This window comes from Prionailurus viverrinus, chromosome B3 (assembly GCF_022837055.1).
Source record: "Prionailurus viverrinus isolate Anna chromosome B3, UM_Priviv_1.0, whole genome shotgun sequence".
Lineage (NCBI taxonomy): Eukaryota > Metazoa > Chordata > Mammalia > Carnivora > Felidae > Prionailurus > Prionailurus viverrinus.
This window is the reverse complement of record NC_062566.1, coordinates 138139308-138156338: the sequence shown is the minus strand read 5'-3', so window position 1 is coordinate 138156338 and position 17031 is coordinate 138139308. Positions and strand designations below refer to the sequence as shown.

The window sequence follows — 17031 nt, the reverse complement described above, 5'->3', positions numbered from 1 at the left end:
AGGGAGAAATTCGATCCCCTGGGAAGGGTCTGAGGAAACTACCTTTGCTTAGCAGACAAATCACGATTGGGCAAACAGCCAGGGCCAGCGTATTTCCTTTAGCCAGTGACTGATCTGAGAAGGAATCAAAGAGAATGTAACGCAGGTCTGGCCAATGAAATCTTCAGGAGAGTGTGTATTGCTGAAGTGGCTTTGCCTCCCTAATGAAAAGATACAGCCTGAAGACAAGACAGTCTTACTTCTTCCTGCCCCAAAACCAGTGTGATGGCTAGGGCTGTGGCAGCCATTTTAGGACTGTGAGGAAAGGACTAAGGGATTTGGGGTCGTTGGTCCAGCACCATGGACCTGTGAACCCACTGGTACCACGGGGCGTGTGTGAGCCATTACACAGGTCTGTTCTTGGCATGGTGGCACAGGTCGGACTGTGAGTATTTCCCTCTGGGAACAGGGGGAGTGGGATGGAGGGCTGGCACACTAAAGGGGGTGCTGCTCTTCTGTATGCTCTTCTGTATTTTCTCTTGGTAGGTTGATGGGATATTATTTATGCTTATTTACTTATTTTGAGAGAGAGAGAAAGAGCACAAGCGGGTGAGAGGCAGAGAGAAGGAGAGAGAATCCCAAGCAGGCTTTGTGCCTTCAGTACAGAGCCCGATGCAGGACTCAAACTCACGAACGGTGAGATCATGACCTGAGCTGAGATCAAGAGTTTGATGCTTAACCAACTGAGCCACCCGGGCGCCCTGGCTTTTAAGTTTTGTAAACGGTTTTAATAATATGAAAAACTGCTATGGTAAAATCATCAAAAATGTAGAACATTTGAGTATATTGTATAATGCCAACTTCGGGGGGGGAAAGGTAGAGAAACAGTGAGGAGGTACATAGGTCACAACAGTGCAGTTTTCTTCTGGGAACTGGGATTCTAGGCGGTGGTTTTCTTTGTTTACGTGTGTGTGGCTTTCACATAAGGGATCTTTTTCCTGATTTTTTTTTTTTATTGCAATAAAAGACAAAGCAGAAAATGTACCATCTTAGGCATTTTTAAGGGCACAGTTCAGGGGCACCGAGCACATTCACACTGCTGTGAATTCATCATCTCCAGAGCTCATCAGCTTGCAAAACAGAAACTTCCTGTTGAACAGTAAGCCCCCTGCCTGGTCCCTTCAACCCCTGGTGCTGACCGTGCACTTTCCACCTCTGTGAAGTTGACCGTTCTGGTGCCTCACGTGTGTAAGTACATTGCGCAGGGTCCCTTTTGTGACCCTCCGATTTCACTTAACGTCCTGCAGATTCCTCTGTGTTGGAGCAGGGGTCAGAATTCCCTTCCTTCCTGAGGCTGAGCCGTAAGTGCCTCGTGTGGACACACCACACCCTTGTCCGTGCCACCATGGGCACTCAGGACGCTTCCACACTTCAGCTGTGAATAATGCTGCCGCGCACATGGGTGCACAAACAAGCATGAATTTTGTAATCAGAGGGAAAGTAGCAGGGACGCCTGGCTGGCTCTGTGGGTGGAGCACGCGACTCGTAATCTCAGAGTCGTGAGTTCAAGCCTCACGTTGGGTGCGGCGCCTACTTAAAAGAGAGCGAGGGGCACCTGGGTGGCTCAGTTGGTTAAGTGACTGACTTTGGCTCAGGTCGTGATCGAGCCCCGCATCGGGCTCTGTGCTGACAGCTCAGAGCCTGGAGCCTGCTTCCAATTCTGTGTCTCCCTCTCTCTCTACACCTTTCCCTGCTTGCTCGCTCGCTCTCTCTCGCTCTCTCTCTCTCTCTCTCTTTCAAAAATAAACATTAAAAAAAAAGAAGACAGAAAAGTAGCAAATGAAGAAAATCTTGGGGAAGCCACATCGTCTATTTTGAATTTGTGCTAATTTTCCTCATCATTTCTCATTTTGTATCAGACCTCTTGAGCACTTAGCCAATAGTAACGTTTCCCTCTCTGCGGGAAGGGAAAATTAGTACCCGGACGCTTTCTCCCCGCTTGAAAGCCTGACGGCCGTGCAGGATTAGCTGCTTTTAAGCACTCGCACCTGCTTCCCACGTCCTTCCCTCACTGGGCCTGGTCACGACTCCCGGAGAGGGCGGCCCTACGCACTCCTGCCTGTACCTCCAGGCTGTGTGGGGCTGTCGGGCTGTTTCCCCAGCCAACTGTACAGAAGGCAAAACAGCCATGAGTCCGCTCGCCAGCAACCCAGGGCTCCCGGTGGTCACCGCCCCACAGAGACCCCGGGGTTCAGGACACGCGGGGCGACCGTGTGCCAGGTGCCCTGCACCCAAGCCTCTTCAGGGCAAGGAGATGCCGTTAGAGCTCACTGACTTGCTGGAAGGGGCAGCACTTGAGTCAGAAAAGACCCTCTAACTGATGTAGTCCAAGCACTTGAGATGCCCAGGCTGGGTGTCCGTGCACCATGCTGAACCGAAAGTGCCTTTTCTGCCCTCAACCGGGTTGACGTGGCAGCCAGACCAGCACCGCTAGGCCTGAGCCGGCCCCATGGTGGTCACCTGTGCTCGGAAGCCTTTGTTGGGCCCTGCTACTCTGCCAGCTGGCTCTCGAGCCGCTCCAGGCCGTCTATGGGCACCCAGACGTACCTTGTCCCTCCCTGCCGCTCCTGCCGTCCCCGAGGTCTTCCTCCCCAGGCTCTCTCTCTGCACACTGGCCCCTTTTTTTAAAACGTTTTTTTTACATGTTTTTATTTTTGAGAGACAGAGTGCAAGTGGGGGAGGGGCAGAGAGCGAGGGAGACACGGAATCTGAAGCAGCTCCAGCTCTGAGCCATCAGCACAGACCCTGATGCGGGCCTCAAACCCACGAACCGTGAGCTCATGACCTGAGCTGAAGTCGGACACTTAACCGACTGAGCCACCCAGGTGCCCCTCTGCACACTGGCCCTTTAACTGGTGCCCCAGGGCCCCCAGCCAGGTCCCCCAAGTGTTCATGGTACCGGCTCAGGCTCTGTGCTGGGGCCTCCCTCTCATCTCCGCTTGGCCTGTCTGTCTACATCCCTGTGCTACCTGAGCCCGGAGGAAGGGCCCGGGGATGCACGCTCACTAATACCACTTCCCTCTGGCAAGTCTCTGGGAGGATAGAGAATCGAACACGAGCCTCTCTGTTGAACTGGACCAAGCTGGGGAGGGAGGTCCCGGGACCCAAGGGAAGCGGGTGGCCCCACCCTGGGTCACAGGGAGGGGTGCGTCAGGGCCGTTTCTGCCAATTAGGGCTTAAGGCAGTGACTCTGGTGAGGAGCTAGAAGCTGCTTCTGGAAGCCTGGTGTTATCTTTTACATGCACAGGGAACTGCGTAGAGTTGTGTCGTGGCCTCTGCAGCTGTGCACCCGCTGTTTCCCGTTCCCTGCGCCCGGCTCTCCCTTCCTGCTCCTTTAGTGTCCCTCTCCACATCTTGTTTTCCCTTGCTGTCCCCTTGTGTCAGCCTCCCACAGACCCTCCCTCTTTCATACGGAGGTCATGGGTGTCCATTCCACACCTGTCTGTCTGCCCGCAATAGCTTTATGTGCTATTAATAGAGCCAGCACGTGACTTATGGTTTGGAGCTTTTTTTTTCCCCCCAGAAAAATTCCAGCCCGTTATTTTTTTCAGTCAATGGGCTTTCATTGATTTTTCTCCCCACGGATCAATGACCTTGTCCAGAAAAGCTCACCACCACCCTGTAGAAAATGCAGGCCTGGGAAGGAATCCCAGAGCCTCTGAGTTCTGTTTGCAAAACTGAGCTCTGGCCCCCGAGCCCACCCTCACGCTGCTGTGTTTCATGTCCCCCCCCCCCCCCCCCCCCCCACCGCCCGCCCGTGGCACACACCAAAACCGGGAACCTGCCTTCTTCCTTCCCCGTCCAGCCCGTGGACAGGCAGTGTCAGGTGTCTGGGCCTCGTGTCTCCACTCTCCCCCCACCCAGCCTGGGGCTGGGCTCCCTCTTCCATGTGCTGCTTCTGGGCAGGCCGAGACCAGAAAGGTAAAAACTCTCTCACGCTCCCTGGTCACGGGTCCTGGGCGAAAATCAGGTGCCTCCGATCAGATGCCCAACTCGGAAGGCCGATGGTAAGGGTAGGCTTTGGCATACGTGGGCACATGCAACATGTATGTGACAGGCTGAACCTAGAGCGGGAAGCGGCACTGCCCCCTCCCTGGCACCGAGGGCCATCTGTGTTGGGAACTGGGAAACAGGGCCCTCTCTGCTCGAGGCTTCCCGGGACATGTTTTCTGGGCATCGCCAGGAGAGCCGCGTGGGGCGCTCGCCACAGCAGCGGCCACACTGTTCTCTGATCTCTGTCCCCATCCCCACCTCCCCTGCTGTGCTTGCTTGGCCCTGTGGCCTTGATGGTGGCCCCCACCTTCTGACCGGGGCCCTTTTTGGCGGGTCAGCCATTCCTGGGTCCCTGGCGCATGTTTTCAGCACAGCCAGTGATTCGGTTAAGCTAACTCCTGTGCTGGCCCTTGTCCATTTGAAGTATCCGAACCTTTGTGTCCCCACCAGAGTCGTGTGTTGCAGCCTAATCCCCAGCGTGAAAGTGTGAGGATGTGGGTGCCCTTGGACGGTGATTTGGTCGCGCGGGGAGGGAACCCTCCTGAATGGGGTCCGTGCCCTTCGACACAAGGCCCCCAGGGAGGCCCCCTGCTCCTCGGGCCGTGTGAGGACACGGCAAGCAGCCTGGAAGAGAGCCCTCCTCAGAACCCGGGTGTTGGCACCTCGCTCTCAGACCGTGAGAAATCGTGTCTGTGGTTTGTAAGCCTCCCCGCTATGCTGCTTTGTGACAGCAGGCTGAACAGACCATCCTCCCCTCCCCCAGGTCTGGGACCTGCTGTTTCCTCTCATTTGATTGTAAGCTCCTTGAGCGCAAGCGTTGTGTGTGGGCGGTGCCCCTATGGAGAGCTCACTCAAGGCTTGCTGGGTAGAAAGCCTGGATCAGCTTGGGCCACCCCCCCACCCCCAGCAGCACCTCTGACCACAGTGGTTTGCAGCCAGGCAGCGTCCCGAGCCTCACTTGGGAACTGGACGGAGTCGCCTCCCTGCCAGGAGCCTCTGTCTTCCCAGTTCCCAACAGGCCCTCGGCTGCAGGGAGGGGGCCGAACCCACTAAATGACCACGACCACCGTGCCACTTCCTACTTTGCATTCATCCTGCGTTGCATACGCCTGGGGTCGCTTCGAGCCTGCCGGGCCCCATCCTTACCCCAAGTTGCTGGTTGGTTTTACGAGGTGGTGGTTTTGTTTTTTTAAGGTGTGTGTGTGTGTGTGTGTGTGTGTGTGTGTGTGTGTGTGTGTGTGTGTGTGTTTTAAAGAGGTGGCAGAGGGGCAGAAAGAAGGAGAGGGAGAATCCCAAGCAGGTTCTGAGCTGTCAGCACAGAGCCCAACGTGGGCTCAAGCTCATGAATGGTGAGATGGAGACCTGAGCTGAAAACAAGAGTCGATGCTTAACCGACCGAGCCACCCACGTGCCTGGGTGTTACAAGGTTCTGATCCCACTGACAACCCAAAAACCCATCTTGGAATCAAGGAACTCTGTAGGAAGACCCAAGGTCATGGGTGTGACTCTGTCTTAAGGGCAGATTCCTAGGCAGGATCTGAGAGAAAGTACTAGGCCTTAAATGAGGCTGGAATCTAAATCAGCTTAAAAGTTGTAAAAAAAAAAAAAAAAAAAAATAGTACAGGCTATTTCTGGAGTGGGGCGACGGTCTCATGATTAAGGTGAGGTGAGGAAGCCGCCTGGAGCTGCAGGGGAGTGGTAAGGGGGGGCAGACGGGATGGAGGAGACCTCCCGGGGCAGTTCCTCTGCGTGGGCGTCTTCACGACGACTTGACTTCTCGGTTGGCAGTAAAGACAGAGTTAAGTGGGACAAAGCATGTGAAAGGCAGGGGCCGCCGCCTGTGCTTGTGTGGGCGTGTGGGCCCTCGGGGCTGGGACTCCGCCTGTAGAGCCCGATTCTGCCTTCACTCTGGTTGTGGAGGGAGGTGCTGTAGGGGACCCAGTGCGCGCGCCCTGCCTCTGGTGGCCCTCTGACCAGGGCTTTGTGTGGAAGCACAGAACTAAGCAGGGAAGGGGCGAGCTCTGACCCACGGTCAGACCGTGGGTCAGGGCTCGCATTTCTGTTTATCTCCTCTGCTAACCTCCTGTGTCCTTGGGTAGGTCCCCTCCACATTGAAATACTTATTTAATGGCATCTATGAAAAGTACCCCCCCTAAGTTACAACATGGGCCATTTCTGCTAGTTTCTACGCGGGCTTTTATCTCTAACTTACAACAGCATCCAGGGGCTCAGGACCCACGGCGGGAAGACTGCAGGATTCGGGCTCCCTCTAACCTGCTGCTATGGGTGGGGTCATCTGGCTGTGGAGGCCCTCCTCATGGACGACAGCTGTCAGTTGGGAGCCTGGTCACTAACTTACCCAGGAGCTCATGAATGCCAGGGTCGGGGGCACCTGCCTTTCACCCTGTGCCCAGCCAGAACACGAACACGGGAAATGCGGGCAGTGGAAGCCGATCCGAACAGATGTGAGCGACAGTGGGTAGGCAGGCCGTCGCATGGAAGCCAGCTCGAGCCCGGGGCCTGACAGGTATGTGAGCAGGTGCTGTGCTGTGGACAGGTGTGGCTGCCTGCCCTGATGAGGCCTGGCAGCTGGCGAGGGGAGCTTCGCTGGGCAGTGACAGCTGGACCTCACTGGAGCCCATTCGGGATGGGGCTTAGCAGGCTGAAGTGGCTGGTAGAACCGCACCGGGGGTGCGGGAGGCAGGAAGCTGGGGTGACGCACGGAGGAGAGCAGAGTGGTGGGGGTTTGGAGCGGTGGGACGTCGTCTCCGGCGCACCTGGGCGGGTGGCCAGAGCCCAGCTGGTGCATCAACCCCGGGAGCACGGTCTCCCGGAGGCGTGGGACAAGGGGATCCAACCCTCGTTCTTCGTCCAGAAAGGCTTCAGGGGGCTGTTGGCTGGGTGCCAGGTGCCTTTTGGGCATCCTGAGGGCTTGGGTGCTTTTCCTGCCACTTCACACGGGGGAATGATGTCAAGCAGCTGGTAGGTGGCAAAGCCAGAACTCAAACCCCACCCCTAGATGCCAACGGGCTTTTTTTTCTCTCCTGGTTTTCAGCATTACAGATAAAGCTGGCAAGGAGTAAATTGGGTTTTGTTTTTTTTTTCCTTTGGGATTGTTTTCAGGAGAACAGTTACAGGGTCAAGGCATAGGCGCATTTTCATAAATCTTGACGTATAATTTTGGAGGGCATCCACTTCTATAATGGCCAAGAGCGGTGGACCAGGCTCACCGTTAAATATCCCCTCCCCCCACATAACCACTGCTTCACCCCTAGAAACCCCTCCTGTTCTGACCTCCGCCCTCCCTTCCCCTGCAGGTGAGCCCAGAGCAGAGTTTTGTGATTAGCCCCTGAGGGTTTTAACTGGAGCTGCACTGACCTTACAAGTCACGGGGGGAGAGTGGACCTTTCCTTTCGTACTGTTCAGTCTTCCAATCTACGGTCATGGTTGATCTTGGCACTTGACTGAGGCATCTAACTCACAATGAAGTTGTGGGTTTTTTTTTTAACTTTTTCTTTTTTTTTTTCATTTTTTTAACATTTATTTATTATTGAGAGACAGACACAGAGCATGAGCAGGGGAGAGGCAGAGAGAGGGAGGAGACATAGAATCTGAAGCAGGCTCCAGGCTCTGAGCTGTCAGCACAGAGCCCGACACAGGGCTCGAACTCGCAAACTGAGAGATCATGACCTGAGCTGAAGTCGGTTGCTTAACCAACTGAGGCACCCAGGCATCCCTTAACTTTAAAAAAAAAAAAAAAAAAAAAAAAAAAAAAAAAAGATCTCACAACCCCGAGATCTAGAGTCACATGCTCTTCCGACTGGGCCAGCCAGGGGCCCCCACGATGGGGTTCTATGATTTTCTCCAAAGAGATCTTGGACATATTTCATTAAGGTGCCTATGTTCGATGTCTTTGTAAATGGTTGTTCTTACTTCATTTTCTTCTTTCTTTCTTTCTTTCTTTCTTTCTTTCTTTCTTTCTTTTTTTTTTAAAAGAAACCAGAGACAGCCCTCACTTAGTTTTGTTTCCTAAGTACTTTACTGCCTTCCCAAACCAGTTCTCTCACTTCATTTTCTAATTGTTATAGCTTCAGTTGTTTAGGGGGGTATTTTGCATATTGATTTTTATTCCCAGCAATCTTGCCAAACTCCTGCGTGCTAGTAGCTTATCTGTTAATTCTTTGACTTTTCTATCATCTCTAAGTAATGGCAGGGTTTTTTTTCGTTTTTTGTTTGGTTTTTTTTTTAGCAGTTTGGCAATTGTTTTTTTAAGTGTATTTATTTTGAGAGGGGGAGTACAAGTGGGAGAGGGGCCACTTGAGAGAGAGGAAGAGAAAGAATCCCCCGAGGGGCAGAGAGAAAGAGAGAGAGAGAGAGAGAGAGAGAGAGAGAAGCAGGACTCACCCGAAGCAGGGTTCAAGCTCACCCCGACGCGGGGCTCGAACTCACGTTCATCATCTGAGCCGAAGTCAGATGCTTAACCAACTGAGCCACCCAGGTGCCCCAATGCCAGCTTATTTATTTATTTATTTATTTATTTTTGAGAGAGAGAGAGAGAGAGAGAGAGAGAGAGAGAGCACAAGCAGGGGAGAGGCAGAGAGAAGGGGGAGACAGAGGATGCGAAGCCGGCTCCACACTGACAGCAGAGAGCCCGACGTGGGGCTCGAACTCCCGAACCGTGAGATCATGACCTGCACCAAAGTCGGGCACTGAACCGACTGAGCCACCCAGGTGCCCCAAAATAATGCCAGTTCTGTGTCTTCCTTTTGAATCTTTCTGCTTTTTTCTCCCCCTTGCTGTATGGGCCTGACCAGGACCTCCAGTACCGTCTGACCCGTGCTGGCAGTGGGAACAGTGGGGATCTTGGTCGTGTGTCCAGGCCCGCAGGGGAACACTCGGTGCCCCGGCATTGTCTGTGATGTCATGGGGGTTTGCGATTGATCAGGGCCTTGATCAGGGCGAGGAGGTCCCTCGCGAAGGGTTTTGCTAAGGGTTCTTCTCATGAACGGATCTTCGATTGTATCTGCAACCCTAGAGAGGGTGGTATGACTTCTTTTTTTCCCCCGAAGTAGATTTTGCTGAGTTTTCCGATACGGAGCCCGACTCGCGCTCCTGGGACAAACCTGGCTTGACCGTGGCGTAGTCTCCTGCCAGCTTCAGTTCGTTCCCCGTGTGGGAATTTTGCGTCCGTGTCCACGAGTGAGACTGCCCTGTGCTTTTCTCTCTCTCATTTCCTGTATCAGGTTTTGCCGTCAAGGTTATGACTGCCTCACAGACGAACTGGAACTGGGCACTTCCCTCTTTCTCTGTGTTCCGCGTTTACCCAAGGCGGGAGCTCTTTGCTCCCTCAACGCATCTGAGAACCCCGGGTGGGGCCTTCGGGGCCGGAGTCTGCTCTGTGGGAAGGTCCGCTCCGGCTCAGCGCTCTCTTCGGGAAACCACATTCCTTCCTTCCCATTCTGTCGGACCACGCCACCTGCCCACCCTCCCTCTGCTCTGCCCCACACAGCTTGTGGCACACCTGGGCTTCCTGTCTCGGGGCTTCCGTCCACGCAGATCGCTACCAAAGACTGCCCTCCCTGGGCCCTTCACGACACTGAGGCCACCGCTTTCAGCGAGCTTGGGCCCCCTTTCTCCTGGGCTCTCTGTGTCTGCCTGTTATCAAAACTGCTTTGCGTTGGGGCGCCTGGGTGGCTTAGTCAGTTGAGTCCGACTTCAGCTCGGGTCATGATCTCACGGTTCGTGGGTTTGAGCCCCGCATCAGACTCTCTGCTGTGAGCCTGGAGCCCGCTTCGGATCCTCTGTCCCCCTCTCTTTCTGCCCCTTCCCCACTCACTCTCTAAATAAATAAACAAACAAACAAACAAACATGTAAAAAATAGTATCTTGGGCTCCTGGGTGGCTCAGTCGGTTGAGAGTCCGACTTTGGCCCAGGTCATGATCTCACGGTTCGTGAGTTTGAGCCCCCCGTCAGGCTCTGTGCTGACAGCTCAAAGCCTGGAGCCCGCTTCCGATTCTGTGTCTCCTCTCTCTGCCCATCCCCCACTTGTGCTCTGTCTCTGAATGAATGAATGAATGAATCTTGGGCGCCTGGGTGGCTCCTGGGTCGGTTGAGCATCCAACTTCGGCTCAGGTCATGATCTCGCCGTCTGTGAGTTCGAGCCCCGCATCGGGCTCTGTGCTGACAGCTCAGAGCCTGGAGCCTGCTTCAGATTCTGTGTCTCCCTCTCTCTCTCTGCCCCTCCCCTGCTGGCCCTCTGTCTTTCTCTCTCTTAAAAAGTAAACATTAAAAAATATTTTTTAATATCTTAAAAAAACGCTTTGCATGGAATTATTCTGTCCTCAAGTGGGTCTTCCCAGAGGGCAGGCATATGTTCTAGTTGTTCACTTGGTCAACAGACAGGTCCAGGGGCGCCTGGGTGGCTCAGTCAGTTGACCACCTGACTCTTGCTTTCGGCTCAGGTCATGATGTCGCGGTTTGTGAGTTTGATCCCCGCTTCAGGCTCTGCGCTGACAGTGTGGAGCCTCCTCTGGATTCTCTCCCTCTCTCTGTCTCTCTCTTTCTCTGCCCCTCCCCCACTCTTGCTCTCTCTAAATAAATAAATAAACTTTAAAATGTCTGTATAACGGGTAGAGTTGTGGGTCCTGTGTCCTGGCTTGGGGGCCCAAGGTTTTCACTTTTCTTACTACATACATCTTACCGTGGGAACACAGAAATGTGCATTCTGTCTCCACCTCAGTATCACACCAGACCTGCTCTACCCAGTGCCTTCACGGGCCATGGCGGCCACAGACCCTGCTGGGGAGTCCAGAGGCCTGGGTTCTAGTGGCCGGGCCATCAACTCACTGTGCGACCTCAGACTAGTCACTTGGCCTCTCTGGGCCTCAGTCTCCACATCTGTAACAATGCTGGGGTTTGGTCATACCACGAGGGGCCTGAAGGATCCCTTTCTGTTGAGGGCCCTTGGACCTCTGCCTGGCTCAGAACCCAGAGCTCTGCAGCTTTGGACAGATGGGGGAGTGGGGCTGGGGCTGTGCTGCCTGAGCGCTGGCACTCTGCAGGACATCTGGAGACCTCTGTCCTCTTTCCCGCTCGGCCTCCTTGCCTGCATCACCGGGAAGTGCGAGAGTGACACAGAGGGTGTGCTCGGATCTCCTGGTACACTGGGGCTATAGCCTCGAAGTTCAGGGTTTGGGGCTGTGCTAGATGGCCCCGGGAGGGGGATGTGCCTGGCAACCTCCCTTCCTGACAGGCCCCACTGGGTCTCTGTGCTCCGTGGGCTGGGTGGCCAGTCCTTACAGCTCTCCTGTCCCTGGCAGTGTGCCCCTCCCTGCCTGCTGGCTCTCACCCCACCCCAGTGGCTTGCCCTCTCTCTAAATTAGGCACCTTTGACCTTTGCATGCCATGGACCCCTGAGGCCGACTGGAGAAGCATATGAACTCCTCAAAACAATATCTTTATTTCTGTTTCTTTAAGTTATTTATTGATTTTAGTCATCTCTGTGGCCCAACATGGGGCTCAAACTCAAGACCCTGAGATCAAGCGTCACATGCTCTTCTGACTGAGCCCAGCCAGGTGTTCCCCAAGAGATTTTATTTTATTTTACTTTATTTTATTTATTTTATTTTATTTTATTTTACTTTATTTATTTTATTTTATTTTATTTTATTTTATTTTATTTTATTTTATTTTTATTTATTTTGAGAGAGAGCATGAGTGGAGGAAGAGGTAGAGAGGGAAGAGAGAGAGAGAGAGAAAGAATCCCAAGCAGGCTGACCTGAGTCAAAATCCAGAGTTGGACACTTAACCTACTGGGCCACCCAGGTGCCCTCCAAAACAGTATTTTTAAATAAGTACATGGAGGAGACCAATCATGTAGAAAAGCAATTCATAAAAGTTTTAAATACATGTGGAATGGAGTAGTGTATTTATTAACATTAAATAGCAATACCAAAGCTGCAAGTCTAAACTTTATCATTTTGGGGGCGCCTGGGTGGCTCAGTCGGTTGAGCATCCGACTTTGGCTCAGGTCATGATCACACAGTTTGTGGGTTCGTGCCCCACATCGGGCTCTGTGCTGACAGCTCAGAGCCTGGAACCTGCTTCAGATTCTGTGTCCCCCTCTCTCTCTGCCCTCCCACTCACACTCTGTCTCTCTCTCTCTCGCTCAAAAACAAATAAACATTAAAAAAATTTTTTTAATAAATAAAATTTATCATTTTGAAGTAGCAGTGTAAATGATATTTAGAGATTTTTGATTCAGTTGAAATGTGACTTGAGGGGCACCTGGGTGGCTCAGTCGGTTGAGCGTCTGACTTCTGCTCGGGTCACGATCTCACAGTTCATGAGTTCGAGCCCCGCGTCGGGCTCTCTGGTGGCAGCTCAGAGCCTGGACCCTGCTTGGGATTCGGTGTCTCCCTCTCTCTCTGCCCCTCCCTGCCCATGCTCTGTCTTTTTCCCTCTCTGTCTCTCAAAAATAAATAAATGTAAAAAAAAAAATTTTTTTTTTAAGTGATTTGAAAATGTCTGGATTTCTGTTGGTGAGAAAGTCACCGCTGAGGTTTGTGGCCCCCATTCCTAACTGACAGGAAAGTAAATATCAGAGGTGGGTAAAAATGAGGATGTAAGTTTTTTTCTGTCCAATTTCGGAAACCCCAGGCTCCCATCCTCTGGCCTCCCTTTCCCCAGGGTTCTCTGTGGACCCCGGGTTGAGAGCCCCTGCTCTGGGTAATACAGTTGTTCAAGAGGAACCAAGACAGAAGTGGGTGAGGTGAGGGGCAGAGAAGGAAAGTGTGGTTGACTGCGTGGGTCTCTTTAAAAGGAAGGGACCGGGCCAGTTTTGATGCTTCTGGGCCTTTGTACATGCTGTTCTTTCTGCCAGGCTTTCCCATCCCCTGCCCCATCTGCCACCTCTAACTCCAGTGTCTCCTTCAAAGCCCTCCATCTGTCCCACCCACAACACGTGGTCCCCCTCACTCTCGCCCCCCACCCCCCAGTGTCTGCTCAGAGCATGTGCAGTGAGCTCAGGTGTTTGCATGCTAGACTGACCCCGGCAAAGGCTGGCGCTGCTCCGTCTCTGGGTCGCCAGGGCCCCGCTCAACACCGGTGCTCAGTGTTGGTGGAATCAATTTGTGAATGAGTGAGTGCGTGAGTCAATGAATGAAAGAATGAATGATAAAGTCATGCCCCGCCGCGCTCCTTAAGTTCTTTTTTTTTTTTTTAAGGTTTATTTATTTTTGAGAAAGTGTGAGCTGCGGAGGGACAGAGAAAGAGGGAGACAGAGGATCCAAAGGGGGCCCTGGGCTGACAGCAGCGAGCCCGACGCGGGGCTCGAACCCACGAACCGCGAGATCGTGACCTGAGCGGAAGTCAGACACTCAACCGACTGAGCCCCCCAGGTGCCCCTGGGTTCTTTAAGCCCTTGCCAGCAGCAGGAGCACCTTGCCGGGCTCCCATTTCAGAGAGGACTGCTTGCAGCAATGTGTTACCTTCCTCATATCTTTCGAAAAAAAAAAAAAATTATTTTTTTTAAAGCAGATTAAAACAATGCGTAACAGCGATGGAATATTATTTGGCCATAAAAAGGAATGAAGTATTGATTCATGCTACAGTATAGAGGAACCTTGACCACGTGATGCCTGGTGAGAGATGCCAGCCACAGAAGGCCACAGGTTAGGTGATCCCATTTATATGAAAAGTCCGGAATTAGCAAGTCTAAAGAGACAGCAGATTAACTGAGCTAAATCCTCATCTCTCAGCTGCAGGCAGTCACTGGATCGTTTCTAAAGGCAAAAAAATCAGCAACTGTCAGCATAAGCCTGTCACACGTGTAAAGATGACAGCCAGAAAAAACATTTAGAAGAGTGCACTGTCTGCTTCTGAGGGGGAGAACCCAGGCTGGGCAGAGCAGGAACAGGGGACTGCTGTTTGCCATTCCAAGCCTTAGAGTTCTAGTTGTTCTCTAAAAATGTGTACCTATTATTCAATTGGAAATGAAAGCTAAAGCAAGAAGAGAGGAAGAAAATGGAGAAATGGAGGATCAGAGGGGTGAAGTCACTTGCCCGCTGTCACACAGGATTCAGAGCTGAGCCTCTCTGAGTTCCGGCTCACTATGGAGGGGGCGCCCCGCGGCCCCACTGGCCTGATGGTGGGGGCGGGCGGCAGGCCGTCTGCACAGAGGGACCAGCCTCTGATGAAGCAGGCTATTTTCACTCTCAGATGTTGCTGAAGTGAGAGGCATTCATGTCAACAGCCTTTTTGAAACCAAAAGGCCCTTTTCACAATCTGACCTTGCAGGCTGGGTGCTGGGGGTTCCATGTCCTCCAAAGCCCCAGCTCGATGCCAGCAAATCAGCAGAGTAGTCCCTCAGTAGACTGCACTTTTTTGCGAGCCCACTGATAAGCTGTTCTTTGAGGGCAGCCATAAATGTGTCAGGCAGAGGGGCTGGATTTGAATTCATGTCTCGGTATGTGCTTGTCCTCAGGACTCGGTCGGGGCCGGTGCTCAGCAAGATTTGGTCTGGAAAGTAGGCATGGGCCCTGACAATGTGATGGAGGCAGGCCTGGGTGGATCCAGTAGAGAGCAGCACGTGCAAAGGCCCGGGGGCCTTGGTGTGGGAGCTGACATGGGTCAGTGTAGTTGGAGAAGGGGTTGGGGGTGGCAGTTGAAGAGATGGGGTTGAGGGGACAGCAGAGCTTTGAGGGCCCTTCAGGGTGCCCATGCAGTCACTGGACAGTAGTGGAGGCTCGTGCATGTCCTGAGCACACACCCGCACTCACCTCCCCCAAGTCCTCTTCCCTTTTCAGTCTACTCCAGGCCCTGACCCTCCCTTAGAGGGACTGTCATCAGTTTTCCCCAGCAGAGACCCCAGGCCCAGGCTGCCTGGCAAAGCGGTGTCCACAACCAGCCAGTCCTGCCCCTGACCAGTGCAGCTGAGGAACCCTGGGCTAGCCATTCAGTTTCTTGGCCTTCCCTGACTCCCCAGGAAGAGGGGACCCCAGTTCCTCACTTCCAGGGCTATCACATAACTGAGTATCAGTCAGCCAGCCCTACGACAGTGCCTGGCATGGGGCCTGGGACTCAGATGATGGGATGTTAGTTCCTTAGCCATCATCTCTCTCCTTGGTTCGTATCAACACAGGGGCATCAATACAGGGGCTAAGTGCCTACTATGTACCTACTATGTACTATGTACCCCTGCTTGGGGCAGGGAGATACAGAGATGAAAGATCATGGGGTGTAGACAGCAGGCCAGCCGCCCAGGGCAGGGTGGTCCGTGCAGGGAAAAAGGAAGACCCTAGGATCTGCACAAACCCCCAATGGAACCTTAACCCTGTGCCAGCCCGGGTCTGGAAAGATCATCCAGAGAAAGCCAGGAGGAGTGGGGGGAAGGGCAGGCTAAGCAGAGGACACAGGCTGGGTCTAAGGTCTGGGGTTGGAGGGAGCAGGTGGCAGAGGGCCAGGGTAGCTGGAGTGAAAGCTGGAGGGAAATTCAAGGCCAGAGGAGTGACCCTGAGGCCGCAGGGCCCAGATCCGCAGAGTCTGGGGCCTGACAAGGATTCGTGCCTTTATCCTCCCAAAAGCCAGTTTTGTGCCTTTATCCCCCAAAAAGCCACTCTGGGGTTTGAAAACTTTGCTCCAGCCGCTGGGTGGGGAAGGGAGGCGGGAGCACCGGCTCCAAGGCGCTGGAGGCTGCGGTCTCTGCGAGGCCCCCAGCGGCTCAGCTCTGCTCTCCCAGCACCGATGTGGGCGGACCCATCAGCCCCGCCGCCCCGCCCACAGCCCGGCGGCGAGACCCCGCCTCCCCCGCTGGTTGGTCGGGACGGGGACACCTGATCCGGGGTAGCCAATCGCCGCGCTGGGTTCTAGAGCCACCCGCGTCGACCCGGCGGCGGCGCAGCTAGCCGCGGACCGAAGCGCCAGCAGGGGGCGGCACAGGGCGCGTCGGGCCACCGGAGCGCACCGATTCCGAATGCCCGGCCGGTCGGCGATCAGCCATCCTGGGATGTCCACTTGGCTGAATGACCAGTTCCTACGGACTTCCTGTGACGTGTGTTCTCCCAGGCCATGCGGCGTCCCCGGGCCGCGATCGTTTCTCGTAGGGTCTGGCACGTAGTCCCCGCCCCACCCATTCCCTGAGAAGCCTCAGCTCCTGGCCTCTGAGGGTCGCGGGGCCTGCCGGGGGCGGTTGGAATTACGAGTCCCTTCTCCTCCCGCGTAACGCTCCACCCCCTTTGTGAGGTCCCGACCTGCACGCCGCTTCCTCCAGGAAGCCTTCCCTGCTGCCCGGGCACTGGACTCTCCGGCATTCCAGGGCCCCCTCGCTACTCTCCCGGCCTGGAAGTATCGTTCTCTAGGGACGTTTCTCCCAGAGGGCTCTTCCTGGACAGGGGCCCCTCCCTAGCTGCAGCCCCAGGCTCCTTGGGGGCCCATCAGGGCGAGGTAAAGGGCGGAAGTTGGCCAGGACCACCTCTCCTCGCTTACTCTCGAGCGCCTGGGGCGGGGGGGGGGGGTAGATGCAGCTGGAGAAGCCCCTGGCGTTGCCGGCGGCGCCTTGTGAGGTGTGCAGGCTGGGAGGCAGGGATGCGCCCCCTGGCCTCTCCGACCCGCGGGGCACCCTTGAGCGGCCTGCACCCTTCAGGCAGTGGCAGGGGAGGGAGGTGCTCCTTAGCGTCCAAGGGGGGGACCCTCAGCACCCAGGGTTCAACCCACGGAAATAGCATGCATCTTAGCGCCCAGAAGAAGCCAACGCGCCAGGACCCGGGCAGAGCGCAGCTTCGGGAAAACAGACTCTCCGGGGGGGGGGGGGGGGTAGCATGTCCTGCTGCGGAGGCCGCTCGCCCCCCGTGGCAACAAGGGCTTTGCCAAAGCCTGGGACACCAAATCGGACCTTACTGATTTGTCCCAGATGGCCTCAGGCGCTGTCGAAGGGCAGCTCAAAAGGCACCAAAGGGTGTGCAGTGAAAAGTTTGCCCCAGTTATCTTTTCCTTTAGTGAAT

General features: G+C 54.5%; 1 protein-coding gene across 8 annotated transcripts in view; it reads left to right on the top strand.

Moving 5' to 3' along the window:
* Window positions 1-17031, top strand: part of LOC125167161 (translation initiation factor IF-2-like) — a 40064-nt gene that overhangs the window by 11453 nt on the left and 11580 nt on the right. For 2 of the 8 annotated variants that reach the window (XR_007152666.1, XR_007152668.1), the window contains exon 3: window positions 13571-13704. The exons of 3 other annotated variants lie outside the window; for them this stretch is intronic. Coding sequence is in view for 1 of the 5 variants with exons in the window: in XM_047860950.1 (XP_047716906.1) it covers window positions 13258-13283 (26 nt within the window). In the remaining 4 variants the exon portion in view is untranslated. Of the gene's footprint in view, window positions 1-13257; window positions 13312-13570; window positions 13705-14671; window positions 16475-17031 lie in introns of those variants that run through there. 3 more of the 8 variants (XR_007152667.1, XM_047860950.1, XR_007152669.1) reach the window with 3 other exon arrangements.